General features: G+C 38.5%; 1 protein-coding gene across 2 annotated transcripts in view; it reads left to right on the top strand.

The window, feature by feature from the left end:
* Positions 1–17,898: 17,898 nt before the first annotated feature.
* tsc22d2 (TSC22 domain family 2) overlaps positions 17,899–21,328 on the top strand; it is a 46,683-nt gene continuing 43,253 nt past the window's right edge. Inside the window, exon 1 of one of the 2 annotated variants that reach the window (XM_084723277.1) lies at positions 17,899–20,135. In XM_084723277.1, the coding sequence (XP_084579403.1) occupies positions 18,601–20,135 (1,535 nt within the window). In that variant the 5' untranslated portion in view covers positions 17,899–18,600. The remainder of the gene's footprint in view (positions 20,136–21,328) is intronic. The other variant, XM_084723278.1, reaches the window with a different exon arrangement.

The following is a 21,328-nucleotide window of genomic DNA, read 5'->3' as shown; positions in this document are numbered from 1 at the left end:
CACTTACCCATGAACTGTATGTACATCTACAAAGACCTGAATCGCCTTGTACTGTTTACTAATATGCACACACGCAGTGTGAGTGCCTACCTCATATCCCTATAAACAACGTCTAAAAAAACATGAACTGCCTTGAACTGTAAATGCAGCACGTGGTAACTCAGTAAAGAAATTAGACTTTACAGCCAACACAGTCCCTGACACTGCAAATTTTCATCTATTGATTAACCACTGAAATTGAAGTATAAATTTACAACATGCCTTCTTCTTTTATAGAGTATTACTCTACATTCAGTAGAATTATTCTGTACAAATTCTCATAAACAAGGAAAGCTTAATTATCCAGGGTCTCTGAGACATTTGGCTGCATTAAAACTGATACTGATGAGTATCATCATTTGAAACCAATGGATTAACAGTGACAGCAGTCACAATGTGGGAACGCATTATTTTCTGCAAGATTACTGCTCGGGTTTCCAAACTGCCATCCAAAGTGTATTAAGGACGATTAAAACATTGTATTCTTTATAAACCAACAATATTTTAAAATTTCACCAAGCTACCTTTCTCAGGACCTGCATCAACGGAAATATAATACTGGAATATCTGATCTAAAGTACAAATTTAAAAAAGTTGTATTTATCTGGCAAAATACCACATCTATGTGCTGCTCATCAGCAAGCAATCACACATCATGGTTTTCTTTCAATTGTTTAGCTTCTTCCTCTAGATGATTCAAAAAACACTGTTTACATGTTACAGGATTTCCATTTACTTTTTTTTTTAAACTCGTCTTCTACTTAGTTTAAATACTGTTTTTTTCAAATGGAGAACACTAAACCATGCAGCTTTGTACCACTTCCAACAAGCAGCTTTCTGCTGTTTTTGAAACGCTGTTTATAGAGCTAGCATAAAGATAAAGCATGCTAACAACTCAAGATTCTCAAAAATGATCACATGATTTTAACAGCTTCACTTCAGCCAACATTTCATTTAAGAGATAATTTTCAAAAGGCAGAGTTAACTTGGTTGGAGGCTTAATGCGGATGAAAGAATAGAGGAAGGCTGCATGAGGGTTCATAGGATAATATAAGTGCTGGAGAATAACATTTACGTTTGACTAGTTACAGTGTAATTAAATTAGAAAATAAATGTAATTGTAGTCCTTTACAGTTACTGTGAAAAAAAAATCTGTAATTAAATTACAGTTACTAAGCAAAATGTTGGTGATTACATCAAAATATTATTTCAGGGTTGCCTGGCAGAGATCTGCACTCTGAGTGATCTCTTTTAGTTTGATTAGTTTTGGTAAAATTTGGGTTATTCAGGACTAAAAGCATGATGGGGTTGCAGCTGCCGCACGTCCCAACGAGCACGGCGACATGAGGAGGAATTGTGGAGTGGCCCTTTAATCTAAATATAACCTAACTACAAAAAAATACATCATAGAAATAGAGTCCTCACATTCAGTTTGAATCAGTGTGTCCCTCTGCACACTGACCATATGGACTTAATAGTACTTGTCCCATTTGATCATGTCCAGCTTTGCTTGGACACTTTGACACCCACACCCACCTCTCACCCCACGCTAAGCCTCCTGATGGCCCCGCTGGCCTCTCAGACTCCATGAGACACCATAATCCCCCTCAAGCCTGGCAATTAAGAAAATAAGTCGCTCAGGATTTGGAATACAATGAGAAGATTAAAAGATGGAAGCACACCTGCTTTTATAAACAGTCGGGGATATTAAGGCCGGTTAGGTCAAAGGTCACAGGAGGGAGTTAAACTTCCAACGATGGAAGGAAGGGGAGCAGGAAATGAAGACCAGTGCGGATGTAAGGGTGTATTTTGTGGTTTTAGATCTGTGTATCATTATAAACTGGTTTCAGCTCTTAACGTCATATGAGTTAAGTATTATCAGTAATTATTAGTGTGTACTAACATAAATGATCATATGTTTAACATTCATTTTGAAATCTACGTTACAATGACAGCATGTACATCTGGCTCCAGGCAAAACTTTGCGTCATTGTGGGCGGTGATGACCTACATAACAACATAGACATTTTTATGAACAATTGATCAAGGGGGAATGGCATGAACTTGAATGTATTTTCCTTTGCCTTCCCTATGATTTTCACAAACACTGTTACTATGGCTGCCGGCACATTCAGCGAAACATAATGACACCAATTAAGAGAATTAAACTCTGAAAGAAACGAAACAACAGTTTGCTTCTGCACAAATGAGGATGAATGGAAACAGTAAAACGTGCTCTCATTCTGTCTGCGGGTGTGTGTTTGTGCATTTATATGAGGATAATAAATCCACATTACTTTCACTTGCTTTTGTGTTGGAGAACCAAAGTCAATAAATCAGAGTTATTATGACGATTTTTCAATTCAAATTTTAATTCATACGCTGAGTCATCTGTCGAAAACAACAATTCGAGTGTAGCCTAACTCATCAAAATCCACTCATACAAATCAGCTTCTGAGAAATACAGCAGGCCTTTTCCTTTAATTCTCCAACTGCTTATTATTTTGTGGGAAACTCATGTTATATGTTTAATCTTCTTTCTCCAAATATATGAGTAAGTATTTTTTTTTTTTAAAGTTCTGCCAGAACCGTTGGACAGAAATATTCTGATTTACAGCATGCCTCCACTCAAGGCTGTAGGATTGGTTAAAACAACCACTGTCGTCTGTCAGCAACTGTCAGTGTTAATTAATGAGATATGATTGTATGACAAAAACATGTTTTGCCTGCTAATGACAGAGGCAAAACAATGCATTTTTAAGTTTTGAAAGATTGCATGCTGCTGATACAGTGTCCAAAGTAATGAAATAATTGACACACACTCGATCATTTGGGACATTCGCTTTCATAAAAAACTTCTTTTAAAGGTCCACTCTGTAGGATTTAGTGCCATCTAGTGGTAAGATTGAAGATACCAACCAGCTGAATACAACTTACGTCACCTTCCTATTCCAAGCTTGTATGAGAAACTATGGTGGCTGCAAAATTTGCAAAAGATGTAAAAGGGCATCTCTAGAGCCAGTGTTTGGTTTGTTCATTCTGGGCTGTAGAAACATTGTAGAGCAACATTGCAGCCTCCATGAAGGAGGACCCGTGCTCTCTGTAGATATAAATTCAGCCACATGCCTCAAACTCAGGGCCCACAGGTCGAATCCAGCCCAGTACATCATATTATGTGGCCCTCAAGAGCTTGCAAAGAATATAATTTGTGCACTTCTATTCTGTTTTGTGTCTCAATACAGCTACTTCCAGCAGTGGCACTCTAGCCAAATGGTTGTAGCTAGTAAGCTTAATCGTAAGACCCAAGGAAAATGTTGTCATTTAATTTTTAGGCAAATATGCATTTAGGACTTGAAACCTTGCTTCCAGGCTACCCAAACTGAAACAATCCTGATTATTTTCATTTTATTATCTGTACCACTTTGTATATTTCATAAATTGCGTAACTAGAGATGTGCAATCAGTAGAGTGCAGATCCAGTCCAACTACAACTGCAAGAGGCAACCAGCAGAAATTTGCCAATGTTCCACCGACATTACAATGACCCTCCACATACATTGTCCCTTACTGAAACAAGATTTCAAAACTGAAGCAGTTGTTGATCACTTGCGGCCCCTAGTGGCCATTAAGAGGAGTGAGAAATCAGCTGTCGATTGTATAAAACAGAGCAGTCGATAAACAGAATTACTGCCTCGCAGTTGTATGTCTCTCCATAAAAAATCAAACACATAACTCACTGTACAGGTTGCCATGACAACAAATTTCTCACCGTTAAAAAAATTCTCCAATGCTCCTATTATTACCGTTCTAGGGATTAGTCAAACTCTAAAACAAGGTGCTTATTATGTTTCATGTGTTTTGGAACATTTGGGCAAACAGGGTTTTTTTGAACCTTAAATTAAGAAAGGCTGACTGTGACCACTGTTTCCATTAGGTAACACTTAGCTTCTTCCTTCCTTTACAATAGTATTACTGAAAGAGAAAAGATAAATATTTCTCATTTTCAACAAACAAACGCATGCTAAAGTCAAATATCTGTCATCATAAAATCCTGTGGTTGATTTCAAAAGCTGAACTATTAATAAATCCATCTGTTGATTGTGAAATGAAGCGGTCTTATAAGTGATCTGTGTAAGACATATACTGTATATATTTATCTAAATAATTTCATGAAAATGGTAAGACATGTAAGCATGGGTATTTTCCCTGATCAACAGATCAAAAGCTGTTAAGACTGCTGTTCTTGTGTCCAACTCCATGTGCTTCAACGGATTAAAAATTGTGTAACAGTTATTCCACAATAATAAGCCCTGAATGATGTACAAGCAAAAGTACACGTTTTTTGTTCAAGTAGAAGTACAGAAAGTACAGGCTCTGAAACCAACTCAAACTATAAAAGTAGTTTTGTCTTTTTTTGCCCTCTCATTCTCCTTCCCCCTTCTCCTCACCACCTCCCCCCTTACCCACCTCTCCACCTTCATACTAACTTGCCAAACTGCCTTTCAACCCCTCTACCCCCAACTATCCTCCCAATTCCCTAACCTCCCTTTTCCCTCCTCCTCAGCCCTCCTCACTTCACCCCACTGTATCCCTAGGGTATTGCTAGGCTTTATTTCTATATAAACAAAACATAATATCAAAATACAGGAGAAACATACTCCCTACATATCAAAAATAAACTAATAAATGAATAAGTAAGGGGAAGAAAAATAACTTTCACTGGTATTTTTAATAATCATAAATTGATGGACATAAAAAACACAAATATATGAAACTTGAATCAAGAAATAGGATCAGATGTACATAAAACACTGCCTATAAAACTAAAAACTGAATAAATTAAAACAATCTGCATTATGTTGTGTTTAAAAAATGTTTTGTCAATGTCAATGTCAATATACAGAATATGCTTATATGTGGTATCAGTGTAGACAGATAATAGCTGTGAAAGGCCAGGTCAGAGAAAATTAAAGTAATTAGAACAAATAAAACCAGCAAAGGAGAGTCGGTTAAGATCAAAGCAAATAAAATGTATAAAACCAATAAAAGACAGTTAATAAAAATTGAGTGAAATCAGGAAAGGCCCTCTGATAAAACTATGTTTTAGGAGGAGATTTAAGAAAAGTCACTGATTCTGCTGCTCTTTCATAACTTCGGGGTTCTGATTCATAAGCTAATAATCAATGAAAATATAACTGATCTGACAGATTAATTGACAATGAAAGTATTATAGTTACAGCAAGAGAAGTCAGGCTACATGCCACAGCCTCTCGGTCTTAAATTGACTTCAGACATAAAAGATGTTTTTAATTTTCTATGCATCTGAATGAAAGATTGTAAATTCATGACAGTGTTTATTTTAGGTTTCCAGGGTCTGTTGACGGAAATGGATTACTGTGAGATGAGAGCTTAAATTAATGCGCTTTGCACGATTTAACATTTACTTAAATTCTAGTTTATCCATGTTTAATGGATGTGTCATACTTGTTTTGATTTCTTTTTAAAGATGTCTCATGTCATCCCGATCAGTGACCCAGTGTCACCTCTCGCCTCAGCCCTACTGTGCACAGATCATATGAATGAGCTCGCTGGAATCCATGCTTCAGGGGAAATAGAAGATTAGCCACCGTTTCAGATATTAAGTTTCAACTTTTGGCCTTTTAACAGTGAGTTAAGCTGAACTACTTAAACTTTCCTGCTTACTGGAGACAAAGAAATGTGAAAACATAATGAAGACATAATGGGTGCAAACAGGCAGTGACGGGTGACAACCAGAGAAGGAATGTAACTATTCCATTTACTCAACTCAGAATACTTTACTTACTTAAATATTCTACTGTTCACTCCACTACATCTATTTGACTACTTTGGTTACTAGTTACTTCTCAGATCACAAATTTTCATACCGTCTGTACGAGGGTATGAGTATACACTCTGCTTATAAATATTATAATTATTTTCTGCCATATTCTGCCTATAAAACATCACAAAGTGTAAACACTGGACCTTAAAGTGCCAATTTGAGGCACTCGTTGGCTAAATTACTTGAGTATTTCCATTTAATGCAGCTTTAAACAACTACATTTACTATATCTTAGAGGCAAATATTGAACACTACATCTGTCTGACAGGTTTATGGTCAAAGTTAAGCTAACTTTATTTGTCTCTCTTAGAAGAAAATTGTCTTGGATGAAAGGGAAAAATTGTTGCATCAAATGAAACATAACAATAGAAAAAACCAAACCAAAACAAAACAAACAAAAAAATTAAATAAAGACACTAATGTGCAAAACATTAGCTGTGCAGAGTAGTTGCCCACAGAATACTTACACATTTTTTTACACACTAAAAAAATAATATTTAAAAAAAGATTACAAGTTTTCAAACCCTTCTTCACAGTGAAAACGATATAACCGTAAATTTGGTGATTTTGAATTTCGATTCTTTTCTTAGAAACTGAAAGTTTTTCTTCGTGGGTTTAATTTTTTCCCCTACTTCTTATGCTAAACACTCTTAACTATAAGCTGGAAAATCATCGTCACAAAACTGAAAACAGGGCTGTTTTTCTGAGCTCGTGAAAAGTTGACTCTCACACGACAGCAATACTACAAACTCTCAGAATATGATGCACGGATGTAGAAAAATAAATCACCCAACACTGTAAAAAACAGTTAAAATGAGCTCAACCGTAGTTGACTAAAATGCAACACTGTTGTTGTATATAATAATAAAATGCTGACAGGGGCCATTTGAGTACTAATATGAGTATAATGAGTACTTTTACTTTTGATAGTTCAAGTTATTTTTTTCTGATAATACAATAGATAGACATTTACTTGGGTATTTTTACAGTATGGTATCACACTCAAGTCCTTTACTTAAGGAAAGTGCTTTTTTCAACACACATATACACAACAACATGCACAAATTTCTTTAAAAAAAAAAATGCATTTTGAGATTTATTTCTTCACATGGTGTGGTGTGTTTGTAAATAAAGGCACAAAGGTTCCATTGTATGAGATAGCACAAAAATAGAAAATACACCTGTCTTATGCAGGTAGGAATTTTGTCTAGCATTCAAGAGTGAGATTTCTTGATGCAAATCGTGTTCTGGGAATAAGATATTTTTTGTCAAAACAATTTGTGGAAAAAGATTCTGCTGAATGATCAAGATAAAATCTGATCATGAGCCTGGAGGTATGAGTGGGAGGTAACACTGAAAACATTTCTCCTTTTCCTCACAAATGCCTCTTTATACCCGCTCCCTGCTCAGGCACCTGCATTACGTCATGTCAAGCGTCAATAAAATCTGAAGAGGAAACATTTCAAGTGGATTTCAGATTTGGTTTATTATTGTTTTGCAGTGGCTCTGAACTTTTTCCATTCCTGTGAAAATATACGCATTCGGTCATAGGTGGGCGTCATACGTTATTGTTTTTCATGCTCAGTAACACGTATTCACATTCATGAATCACTGTCTCTATTTCTCACACAGACACACACACACACACACACACTTGATGTGACCAAACTGTCTGAAGAGAGATAATCTTTTAGGCCAAGTGCTTGAATAGGGGAGATTTCTATTGTTTTCCTCTGTCGCTGCTGCAGCACTCTCACACAATGAATCAACACTGTGTCTCATTCAGGATTACAGCTCAAAAATCTGTCCTCACCAGGAATGTTTTTTCACCTTCTCCGTGTTTATTTTCCCTCATTTTCCGGATAATTGGCATTATTCTTTGTGCTGTAAGGGTTTTAAGTCTCCAAGGTGCTGAACTTTGTACTTCTTGTTTTTTGGTCTCTTGTGAGTTTGGTGATTGTTGGGAATTTAAACATATTCTAGTGCTGCTCTCATTATAAATTACCCAGGACAGAATTGGCAATGAAATGCATGAAATGTATAACCAAATGTGTGTTTTTGATTGAAGATCCATGTTCAATTCAAATTGTGTTTTTAAAAGCTCTGATGCCTATAGACAGGAGACAAATTAAAGGACATGTCTGAATAAATGAGTAAATAATTCAAGTAAGCAAATATATCAGTAAGGAAATTTCTAACTATGGTTAAAAGGGAATGGTCAAACTAAACATAAAAGGACCTAGATGCTCATTTATGGCTTGATTTGGGCATGACTCGATTGCGTTGCCTCTGCACCGCAGGAACCGGAGCTGATTGTGGCCATTCTACACCACCAGCAGTGCTGCAGCACATCCCAGAGTCGCCTCTCCACTCTGCTCCGTGGAGAATACATGCCGAGTCTATTTTTGAGGGATGCCAAGCTGCACAGAGCAGGTAGCGTGGGCAGGAAGTAAGACACAGAAATGGCACAGGCAATCTAAAATCCAAAATAAAACAATATGCACAGACTCACGATCATAAAAACAGACAGATGTGTTGCACAGTCCACGTCCAGTGGATTCAACAGGTTATACTAAATGGTAGCTACGTACATGGAGAAAGATGTAACCTTCCGTCCATACTACGCATATTTATGCATGTTTTCTGAAAGCCCAAAATATATATGTCTGTTTCAAATGATGTAACCATCATTCCCCACGTACTTCAATGTCCTTTACATTGGCATGGATGTTAGAGATTCCATAGTGTTTTAACCCATATGAAAATCCATATATGAGAGATTTTGGTCAAACGCTCACTACCACCATCATCAAAACACCAAACAGCTGTTGGTACCTGATCATCATTCAGTCAGCCTCTCCTCTTTTAGCATTCAAGATGGCAACAACAACTGACTAATTTAATTTCTGCAAAGTTAAACTATTTTTGCAAACTGCAAATTAGAAACACAACATAGTGGCGGTTGGAGATCAAGCCTGTACAAACCTGTCAGAAAAAAAATATATATAATATAGAAATTTTTCTATCAATGTGTTGAGCAAAAGCTCAAGCTGCAAAGTGTTTAAAATTCAGGGATTATGACACATCAGAATGCATAATGCTCACATTTTTCCTCTGTCTTGATCTGAAATATCAACTTCTCCTTGCTGTTGATCTATTTTTGGGTCTTAAATTGTGCAAAAAAGGCAGCTGTTTCTTTGGCAGAGGTTCTGGAGAAATTAAGGTGAGGTGCTATGAAACAAAAAGGATTCAGTGTTAAAATCTACCTCGCGTTTTCGTTTCATATTTTTGCCATTGTGTTTTGATGAGCTGGTTTATGTTTGTCATGGGATTTTGATCAGCAGAGGCAGTGAGCCTGTATTGTTGACCATTTACAACCTTTAATGTACATTTCTCTGTATCAGATATTTCAGATTGCAAACATCTCAAGTCACTCTCCCCTTGCAAGTGTATAGGTGTAAGTATGGTGGACACAAAACTCACAAAAAACACAAAAGGCTATATCTACGGAGAAACAGAGAAAGGGATTCTTTCACTATCAAGATAAGGAGAAAACCTTACATACTCAACATTTTGAAGGAGGCCTCAGTGAGCTGATTTAACAGTGTTTTGTGCAACTGATTTTATTTCATGGTAAGTTTAACTCAGAGTTTTGGAGTTTAAGTGGCTGATTTTTGACTCTGCCTACACCTGTGAGTTGTTTATTTGTAGCTATGAGCTTTGTGCATTGATGTTTATGTCGGTGTTTCTTTTATTTATTTGTGATTTCATCCACCTGCTCTTCTCTGTACAACATTTCAAGGTGGGTTGTTTTTAAATGCGCTTGACTTGACTAAATGCCTCTAATTATGCACACACTCATCATAATAATGTAAATCCTCACATTTTTTTTTTCACATTCAGCAGCTTCTCTTCTCTCCTCTTTGTGTCAGCCTCTAACTGAAAATTACTTCATTTAAACAAAAAAAGACATTGTTCCTGCAGTGAATCATCATATCCGGTTAAATGCTCATGTATTCTTATGGCGTTTGACTGAACCTGTCTTTGTCTGTCAAGGCGATTAGAGGGAACAGATGTTACACAAGCAAGCAGGTGTATCAGAAATGATTCACATTGCACAATCACGACTTCTCATCTGGCCTTTTGACGTAGGAGTTTCACTGTACGTTGTAAATCCTGTGCCAAATGGACCAAAAGAAAATAAATGATTCCTTCGGTGGTCTTACATTCCACTGTAAGTTTTCTATCAGTTAATATACTCATGTGTTATATAATTCCAATATAACATGGACTGAAAGTGTATGAAGAATTTGCTAAACGTCAAAATAGCTTTAAGCCTGTGTTGCAATGGTCCTTGGAGACCGTTTCCACCCTGTTCAACCATGCAGGCAGACGCTGTACTGTACATTTTTTGGATTAAACCTATGTTTAACATGCATGAAGTATTATATAATCTCAGGATATTGTGTAATAACCGAACCATGAATCCCCCGACGGGCTGCCTCTGAAGGAATTCATGAGGTTGTAAAAAATATCAAGATGAAAACGCATACCTCAGCTGAATAATACACCCAATGATCTTCAAAAATACACCAGACATTAACTCAGAGTTTGTTCTGTGAATATTTGGAACTAACCGGCAGCTGACAAAAAAGGGACAGAGGTGCACCTTGAACCGCACACACGTGAGGGTAATTTTAACTGTATTTAACACTTACTTTTATTAGCAGTCAGACACAGGGAAATTAATGGTGCAGGTCAAAACTAACAAGCCAATGTGTGTTCTTGCTGGAAAAGGAGCCCAATAAACCTGAAACCATACGCAAGGTTCACGTGCATATTTCATTATTTCAGTTTCAGGTTGGTCAAGTTGCCCTGAACCAACCCCTTGTCCCCTTTCCTCTAGGGAAGCCCTTCTTTTAGCATGTGCTGAGTGATGTTTGGTCAGTCTGTTTGTTGATCGTGCACTCAGTGCTTTGCTAAAGACCAGAGGTCTCCCAGGTTGGGCTGCTGAAAGTGACCGCTGGCCTGGACCCTGGGCCCCAAAATACAGCGCTACAACACCAGGCTTGTTGCTGCGGTGGTACACTGAAAGTGGACCCAGCATGTTGGACTGTGACAGGCTGGTAGTCTTCACCCTCAGACCAGAGTAAATAAACACAACCAGCTACACAAACACTTTGGCCGGGGCTGGGAAAGCCTACGCACACAGCCCCGCTACTATAGAGTGGGCTGTTAGAGCTGATGTCGCAACATTGTTTTTACAGGGAGTTGTTTCCAGGTCCATTTAGAGAGGAGTGAGAAGTGATTACAGGCTAATAAAAACACATCAAATCTTGAAACAATTTAAAGGCCACTGCTGTGTGAGCTGTGTGCCACTCAAAATCAAATAACATGTAAACTCATTATGGTAGGGGAGACCGGGGGCAGTTGTAACATTTTTTTTTACATTTTCCTTCATAACTCACAGACTACTTGAAATACACATCTTTTGAAACAGGAAACATATATGTGCATGAATTACTTGTGTAATAAAGTCAATTATACAGCAAAAGAAACACAAAGAAAAAAAGATGCAAGGCACTCTTCTGGGAAAAAGTCTTCTTTCATACTGGAATGCTAGAAACATAAACAATGCTGGTACGTGTTAAACTAGAGCTTTTCTCTCATTGTGTAAAAGCATGATCTTTCCTCCAAAAGGGGGGGTGACTGGGGCTTGTGACACATTGCTGGTTTGATGTATGTAATTTATTGATTGAGTGTTTTTTTATGTTTATCACTCTGGGTGGTTGGGGTGGTTAACCATAGCTGCCATCATATGGCTTGTGAGCCTATTGAGGTGAACAATGTATAAATATGGATGTGTCATTATTAAACTTTTGTGGCATAGGGTAAATGTACAGGCGTTACCTCTGTTTTGCACCTATGTAAAGTGCATATTATTAGTCGCCCTCTACTTTTTGACTACATAAAGTGATGCTTTCTATCACAAGTCTCCAAAAAACAAGTAATCTTACTTCGACTTATATAATATTGACATAAATCAAGTCATAATCTTTTGAAATTGTATCTGTCTTTTCACTCCTTATAAAATGCAGCAGGAATAAAAAATGAACGTCAAGTCAGTTTTTATTTATATAGCTGGAACAATTTGACAAGCTTTACAATGTGTACAGTGTACGACACCTACTGTCTTTAGACCCACATTTTGGGAAAGGAAAAACACCACAAAACAGGGAAAAATGGTGTATTTTATTTCTGTCCTTCAACACAAACTGGTATTGAGTTGTTTTCCATCTCCCTTGTCTTATCTGAGGTCCGCATGAATCTGTTTTTGTCAGACAGACCTTGTGAGTCGGCACCCGGACATTATGTAACTGTGTAATTCAATGATTAGTCAGTCGTGTCAGGGGAATAATACAGAAAAGCTATTTTCATCTTCGCTGTTCATCAGCAGTGTAATAAACTTTACGTAAATACCAAAGTTAGTTGTGTTGCCCTTTCTCACACAGTTATGTAGTTTTTAAGAGCAATGAAAGTGCAATAAAGAAATAAAAAAATAGAATGGGAAAGTGACCTGGTGGTTTAAGCGTTGAGGCAGAGGTCACAGGTTTGATCCCATGAATCTCTGGTGCTGGCAAATTAAACCTAATATTACCAGCCTCTCTTTACACTGTCCAGGGGTTCATATTTTCACTGCCATTATCTAAAACTGCAGGTCTGAGGGTGTTGTATGTTGTCCAAATTGTAAATCTTAGGAGGAAAATTGGTAATTTTGGGCTATAAAAATGAAACTGACTTGACAGTGTGTTGCAGCCGAGAAGCTTTTCAGTTTTCTTCCAAATGGGCACATTTTCAATTTCTTCCTTTGAACATAAGATCAGCTTTTGTTTGGAACAGTTGTGAGAAGTATAAGTTAAATTTTTATTTATAACTTTTTAAGTACTATACTTAAATAAAACTAAAACTGAAGTACCTCTATTTCCATTTTTTGCTTTTATTCCACTTTATTTGACTGCTAATATTACTCATTATTTTGTGCACTGTTACTATGTATTGTATTTTTTTTTTTTTTTTACACATTTATACTTCTTATTTTGTTCTTAAAATATGTTATTATATACTGCAGTGTAATGCACATATTTTTTTTACATTCTTTTTATTTCAATTTTGTATTTCTCTTATAATTCTACATGCTTATGTATATTTCTATTCTTAAATGAGAGCAACTGTAATACAACCAAATTTCCCCCCAGAGATCAATGAAATATTTCTGATTCTGATTTGTGGATTTTAAACACAAACCAAATGTTCATTTTATATATATAAAAAAAGATTACTAGTACTTTATTTATCTCAAAGGACAATGTTGTTCAGCAATGACCTTATAAAGCAGGAAAGAGTGCAAATAAAAACAACAAATAAATTTGGGCTGAGTTAACAGTCCATCTCATTCTTTTTATTTCCTCTCATTGAGAGAAATTGCAGGACATTTTAGCCTACATAATAAATGAAATGAAATAAGTGTATTTAGGTGGAATTAACAGGCTCTCAATGTCAAACTAAACTAAAATCTCCTGTGACCCATCAGTGGGAATCACTGGTGTAGAATACCCAATAAGATATATAATGTGTTTTAAATGATTTTGCATCAAAAATAAAACTAAAAATGTAAATACTCTATAACAATCTAAAAAATGTAATTACAACAGACAGCATTCAAAGGGCTGAATAATGAGTACTTACTTCTGGTACTATAGACGAGGGGTTTTCAAAGTCTGAAACTGTGGCCTCCCCTCAAACAAAGCTTGGAAAAAGGCACGGTGAACGGTGAAAATGTATTGTCATTTTGGTGATCTTTGACTGTATAAGTGACAGCTGACAGGAAATGAGAGGAGAGAAATGAAAGACAGATCCCCATGCAGCAAGGGACGTTTGCGATTATATGGTCTTTAACTTTGAGGCCACAAGGATGTCCAACGGTGAAACTTCTTTTAAAACTCCAGATCTGTGGTTGAATCCAGACTTGCACCAATAATGAACCACTTGTTTTGGCTCATGGTCTAAATTCACGCTATATTTCATTCAATTTTGAAATGTGTCACAAGATTTTGAGACAAAACAGGTCAGAAGACATCGTTTAAGGTGGAGGTAAGTAAAAAAAAACATGATCAGAACTCATGTCAGTCAAACAACATTATGACCCATTTGTTTTTCTTTGTGTCATGTGTTGATCTTGTGACAAACTGTCTTGCTGTTAATCCTTTGATGGCCTTTATTGAAGCAATACCGTCAAGTCATATGTTCAATGCTAATGAGTCACCATCAGGGGATAAAGTCATTAATACAGGGTGGGTGAAATCAGATAAACAAGTAGTGTCTAAAAGTGGCACAGTAAATCCAGTTTAAAGAAAACATTTGCTCTTATTCAAAAGGTTTCATCTGTTTAAATCGTTTAAATGTCTGTGGGTCAGTCACACCTTACTGTACATGCTGTGGGAGCTGCTGACGTCACATATGAGTCATCACAGTCTTATGAATGGCGGTGTGAATTTTGAGCTGTATGTTAAGGTGGTTTCCTCTGTCACACCTCTTATCAAGGGTGTGTTACAAGCCACAGCCGAGGTTACTATAGTTAACTGAAACTACACTGAAAACTAAAACTGGGAGAGAAAAACATTCTAGTTATCTGAAATAAAAAGGAGAAAAAAACAAACAAAAATGAACTGAAATGATATTGTGTAAATGAACTAAAATAAAAATATCAAAGAAATGTTTTTAGTTTTTTAGCCTCTCCAGGAGGTTGTGATGTTGTGATCGCAACAGTTAATTCAAATACAACCAATGCTCATTAATTATGCACAAGGTTGCAATTTTGTCCAATCACCGCCACTTTTCTGCAAATCTGACCAATCAGCATAGCTTCCTGCGAGTTCCACCAATCATAGCAGTTCCTTGCGCGAATGTACATGTACATCTCAATGAAGCAACTCAATTTTTTTTTTATTTCCTTTTTTTGTATTTGAGGTTTGTCATTGTTATTGACATTTATCAATGCTCTGAGCACATTTTATAATTTTGTGCTGAGTTTGAGCTCCAAAAAGATTTATCTTTTTTGTGGAATACCCCATAGATGCAATGCTTCATTTGTAAATAAAGTGAGCAAACCCACTGGAAAAAATCTGAAATTAAAAACAAAAAATAGAAATAAAAAAAAGAAAATAAATAATTAAAAATTCAAAACTCTGACTTCTTTAACTTGTATTTCAAACACGTCATTTCTGTCCAAAATGTGAACATTTCTGTCTGGTTGAGTGGTGTATTACTATATGTGATAACCATTAAGAATCTGGTGGAACAACTTATTTACAGTGTGATTATAAATCTTTTTTTATCCTTCGAAAGCAGGAATACGGGTTCAAATGTCAAGTATGAAATTCAATTGAAGGAAGGCGCAGTAATCATACAGCTTTGGTCTCTGGAGTATGTCAGACTTCATCTCTGGGACTGTACATCACATCTGTGTCTTCGGAACATAATCTAAATTTTGTGTCATGTCGTTCGGACTCTGGTGACAAAAAACATGCAAGAATTTAGTCCAAAAGAAATAATAAAACACTGGCAATAGTGTATTTCTCTTGATGATTGAATGTGTTTTGTTCTGTGCTGTACCCTTAGGGGTCACCATAGTCATGGTCCATATGTATGAGGCATTTCCTGCTTCCTGCACATGAGTGGATATGAACACTGGCCACCAGCCAAATACTAATATGTCGTACTGGCAGTTCTGTTTATATATAGCTGGTTTGTCAGATGACAAGCCTGTGCTGTGTTTTCTGTTATGATATTACTGGTTGGCAGGTATAATCCTGACTTTACTTGGCTCAGTGATCAAACATTCATTTAATGTTAATGTCTTTCAGCCCTTTCAATGCAGCCGATGCCAGTGACTACAAGCAGCTGAAAGGCAAAATTGACTTTCACACACGAGAAGTGAATTAAGTCTGTTTTTCTGGCAAATGATAACTCATTTTAATACTTTCAGCATTACAAGTTTAGACATCATTTTCTTTTAGCGACAGCAATGCAAGAGTCAAATCTATTTCATATGATTTGGCTCTTGATTTGAAATTGAGTTTACAGTTCCCCAGTTAAAGATATTAGTTTACTATCAATTACATTTCCCTTATTTTAATTCTTATGTAACTTATTGTGTGTCCTGTGTTCCCTTATTATGTCCTTATTTTGAGTTAGTAAGAAAGAAATGCTTTATTAGGATTAAGAAAGTAGGCATTTAGCCCATGTATCCAGTGCTGGAAGAAGTAAGATCATTTACTTAAGTAAAGTAGCTCAGTGAAAGGGTTAGAGTTATAGTAGAAATTCTGCATTCAGAGTCCTACTTAAGTAAAGGTTAAAAGTATAAACACCAAAATATGCTTAAAGTACTCAAAGTAAAAACACTCATTATGCAGAATGGTCCATCTCATAATCATAGCTATATATTATAATACCGGATTATAATTATTGTTACTGTGTTCATCACTTTAATTCTGCAACTGGCAAAGATGGAGCTCATTTTATAGATATTAAATACTAAAGATCATTTCATAGTTGATTAAAGTTTTGTATTAATATTCAGAATCTGCAAAGTAACTAGTAGCCTAACTAAAGCTTTAAAATACATGTAGTGAAGTACAAAAATGTGGCGGAGAAGAAGTAGAAAGTAGCATAAAATGTAAATCTATCTATCTATCTATCTATCTATCTATCTATCTATCTATCTATCTATGACAAAGGAGTGCACAGTAACCAAACTGATAAGATGTTCATTGTGAATTGTGAATGCATTCTTGACTGTCAGCTCAGCATTAGGCAGCCAACTTTATGCCAAGTAAGCTGTCTCAATAGGATACGGGCTCTAAGATTTCCCGGAGATAGGTGATTCATTCAAAAACAACTCATGCTGTGACTCAGTTGATTTAAATCACTGCGGCTTTAGACTGCGATTTTATAGAATGAATGTTTTGAGACTTTGATCTCGGATAGAAACGGAATTTTGCAACAGATGAAAAGATACTTCCAGAAACGGACAGTTGCTTCTGTCTGGCGAAATAAGATGGTTTAAAAGTCCATTGCTTTACATGATTTACACGATGACATGTATTATAATCAGTAAATACAAATGTATACTTGTTAAACTGTATTTATTATTCCCGATGTTATCCTAATGTAAAATCCTAAACTTTAAGCCCTACATCTCCTCAAAACTCACATCTGCTGAAGGCTGGCGGTCGTCTCTAGATAGGAACCTCAGATCTGCGAAAAATCTCGCGAGAATCAGAGTCCAAACCTGTATCTTTTCCCAGCCCCAACTAAGTGTTTTTGTCACTAAATCTAAGCAGATCTTATGCAAAATTTATGCACGTTGTAAAACATAATTAGTTTTTGAAACGTGAACAATCAAGAAACAACGCGAACAAATCTCACGAGTGTTTCACATATCTAGGGTTTCCTTGTAGACACGACAGCCTCTACTCTGGTGGGACATTTTTTTAAGAGTCGTGTCTAGAGGGAACCCTTGCTTTGTAAAACTCTCGCGAGATTTCTTCGCCTTGTTTATGAGTTGTGCATCTTGTACAAACAAATTATGTTTTATAGTGTGACAATGCTGTGGTTACGATATTCTTAGTTTTAGGGACAAACACACTTGGTTAGTACGAGAGACAGATCACAATTTGGGTTAAAAGATCACTCTCGCGAGATTTTTGCGGGTCTGGGGTTCCCTTCTAGACCTTTTTTAGATTCCTTGGACGTTACCAGGAAGTGACGACGGCAACAGAAATACTTTTTAACCGTATAAATTAATTTTGATTATTTTAAATTGTTTACAATTTTAACGACTCTACAGGTGATACATAAGATAAAACTTTGTGGTGCCGTTTATGTGTAACTATATTTTAAAAATAGTTTGACCTCCATACCCAGGATGCACTTCGCTCTTGCCATCTTGTCGAGTGGTTGGGTTAGAAGAGCGGCAGGCAGGAGTTAGCTGCTTGTTAGCTTACTGCCGCTGTGGTAAAGTGGTTATCTGTCAGCTAGCTGCTAGTAGCAGCTGCCAAAAAGTGAGCTGTCCGCACGGCGAGAGGAAAAACTTCAGCGACTTTGAGACGTTTTCTCTGTCTACCGCTGGATTATATATTCTTTTTGGAAAGCCAAAGGATTTGTTTACATCATGATGTCGCACATGCTGGTACCGAGGTAGGGAAAACTAACTAGCTAACTGCAGCTAACTCAGCTAGTCTGCGAGAAATACATATATAGCTGAGAGAGAATAGTGGGCCCGCCTCAGACTAAAGTACCGGTGGCAGCTGCTGAACAAGAACTTTGACAAGGGCCTGTTTTCAACTCCGCTGCCGGGACAGAAGAGAGGCCGAGCGGGTGTCAGAGAGACCCGAGGAGGAGAGCAGCAGTCGTCTGTGTGCTGTGACCGAACACCGGGGAGTGTTGTGGGAGTTTCGCAGGGTCTCTCCCGGGTTGTGACACTTTTTCTCCGGCAAGAGAGAGGAAGAGGAACGGTATGGAAATGTCCTGTGACGGTACGCGTCTGTGTCATATCCCTCAGCTTTGAATTAGAAGACATTAGTCTAGCACTTGGTTTCATCTGGGAGCAGACAGACTTGACGCAGCAGATAGTGAACATGTCGAAAATGCCAGCGAAGAAGAAAAGTTGCTTCCAGATCACTAGTGTAACGCAGGCTCAGGTGGCGGCCAGCAGCATCACGGACGACACCGAGAGCCTGGACGACCCGGACGAGTCCCGGACGGAAGATGTATCGTCGGAAATATTTGACGTTTCTCGGGCTGACATGGGGGTGTGTGAGAGGAGTTCATCTGAGGAGACCTTAAACAATGTAGGAGAGCCTCAAGAGGGCCAGCCGCCTGCCACAGCTCCTGTCAACGGGGGGATCTCTTATAAAAGTATAGGCACTGGTCGTGTCACCCCACATAATTTAGGAGGAAGTGTGCCTGTGCCAGCTACAGCTCAGCCCTTTGTTCCCAGCTCAGCCATCAATTCAGCCCCTGCTGCCACTGTCTCAGCCAGTGCTGCTCACACTGCTCACAGCTGTAGTTCCCGTTTCAGGGTCATTAAACTTGACCATGGTACCGGAGAGCCTTTCAGACGGGGAAGGTGGACTTGCACTGAGTTCTATGAGAGAGATTCGGATTCAAATGTTAATCGGACTGTGGATAGCATAAAGCCAACTGTAACCCTTGATCACAGTATAGACAGGGACAGTGGGCTTGGGGCCACCGTTAACTCTGTGGTCACTAGCAGTGCTTTTTCTGCACAGGCTTCGGAGTCGGACAGTGGTTTCTCCGTCGGGCACCCTGCCCACCCCCACCCTTCAGATCCTCTGCAGCAAGGTTACAGCTTGGCTCCTCAGATAGGGAGCAGGGCAAGTGCCTTCCAGCCCACAGGGTATACAACCACAGCATCACAGCAACCGCAACAGGTCAATGTAAAGTCTGTTGCTCCCCAAACCTTCGTCTCTAATGGCATGCACCAAGGTGCCATGCAACAGAAGTCTCCCATAATGCCTCCTCCTGCCACGCAGGCCCAGCAGTTTGCCTATTCTACTCATCCCACTGGCCTCTCCACTGGCCAGCCGGATTTTCGTCAGCAGCACTTTGGCTCAGGCACTCAAAACCTTCCCATGTCAGCCCACCCTGTGGGGGCTCCAACCAGCCAGGTCCCCTCGCCTCTAATAACCAATGCTGGTGTAGGAGCCCAGGGATTGGGTGGAGAGGCAGGGTCAGCACAGGGCCTCCTGCTACCTGTGGGCAGTACATCAACCATGGCCTCCATCCTTCCAGGAAGTGGCCAGCAGCAGCTTGTCAGTCAGACGCAGCCTTCAGGAGGGATTGCACCTTCAATAACCACCACCTCCCATAGCGGTGTCCAGAATGCGCTTGCTACAGTACCCAGTACTACCAACACCCCTCTGGGTGTCCAGCCCCAGGGAGCCCATGGAGGAGCCACAACAGGCCTCCACTCTGGCTTCCAGGCAGAAGATAGTAGGCAGAAGTCGGACACCCTACCTCAGCCCAGTGCCGCTGTGGTGCCAGTGAAAGATGGTGTCAAGCCTTTCATCAGTGACGGCCTCACCCTGCCCACTCCTGCTGTCAACAGTCTGTTTGGCATCCATATCACCATGAATATGGATGAGGACAGGTAAGAGAGTGTAATGCAAAAAATGTGAAATGAGTTCGCTTCTAGAAATATTGTTTACTGCTTTTTTGTTCAGCTGTGTGCAGTCAGTAATATAATTTTGTAGTTTGTTTATCAGTTTACCTTAGTCTTTGAGAAAAAAAGTGCTCAGGTCATTATCTGGAGCAGCACTGACAGATTGTTGGAGGTAGCGAGAGTGTATCTGGAAGTTTGCCCTCACATTAAACATTCTTGTTGCATTCTACAGCAGTGTGGTCATACTGCACACTGGAGAACGCCTCTTCCTTAACCAGTACCAAAATTAGGCATGCTATAACTACAGCTTTGGTTGTACTTACAGAACAATAAAACAAGATACATATTTCACAGTTCTGTTTGTAAAGTTGTTGATGGGGAGGAATGAAAACTGACAGAGACGGAAGGAATATTTTGTCTTTGTCATTAATGGGCAACTTACAAAACACTGGATAGTGTTGCCCTCTTTAGACACCCCCTCGTCCTCCATTCAACCATGCAGGCTGTTTGGGTTTAGGGGGCCTTAACAAGCACTTGGATATGTTACAACACACACAGTAGCTGTGTTTTGTAGCTGAGAGGGGAATAACTCCCCAAACGTAGGCAGTCGGTTTATATTCTCCTGTCTGCCTTCGAGAGATGGTTAGCATTCTCACAACAATAAAAAGCCTGTAAATACCAACTCTTCACTTACCCACAGTACTCCTCTAATGTACACACTGTAGCTATTTTTAGGGTCTGTCAGATGGCCCTCAAGTTAACACAGCTTGAGGTGAAGTGTTGCCCCTCTTTGCCATTCCAAGCAAGCAGTGGAGAGCTGGAGAGGTGATGTTTGTGCCAAGAATGACCCAGATGAGAGCTGGAGTCCACACATGCACGCACGCACGTGTGCATAGTCTGTCCTGTATTTATGTAGGCCTCAGTGTTTATCAGTGTGCCCTGTTCTGTTCTGCAGTGCTTATTATGAATGGTACAGCGAGAAGAGGAGGTGTGTGTGTGTATGTGTGTGTGTGTGCTGTAGGAGGTTAAGGCCAGATTTTTATTGCTCATAGCCCAGATATTCCAGAAGCTAATCATTGTTTACAGAAAGACTTGATCCTAGCAGCATCACATATGTGCTGATAATGTTCAGAGGGCAGAAACATTGTGTGTTGTCCCTGATTTCATCAAAGGAACAGCAA

Source organism: Lutjanus erythropterus, chromosome 7 (assembly GCF_056507025.1).
Source record: "Lutjanus erythropterus isolate fLutEry1 chromosome 7, fLutEry1.hap2, whole genome shotgun sequence".
Taxonomy (NCBI): Eukaryota; Metazoa; Chordata; class Actinopteri; order Lutjaniformes; family Lutjanidae; genus Lutjanus; species Lutjanus erythropterus.
The sequence above is the reverse complement of the archived record's forward strand: the minus strand, read 5'-3'. Positions and strand labels throughout refer to the sequence as shown.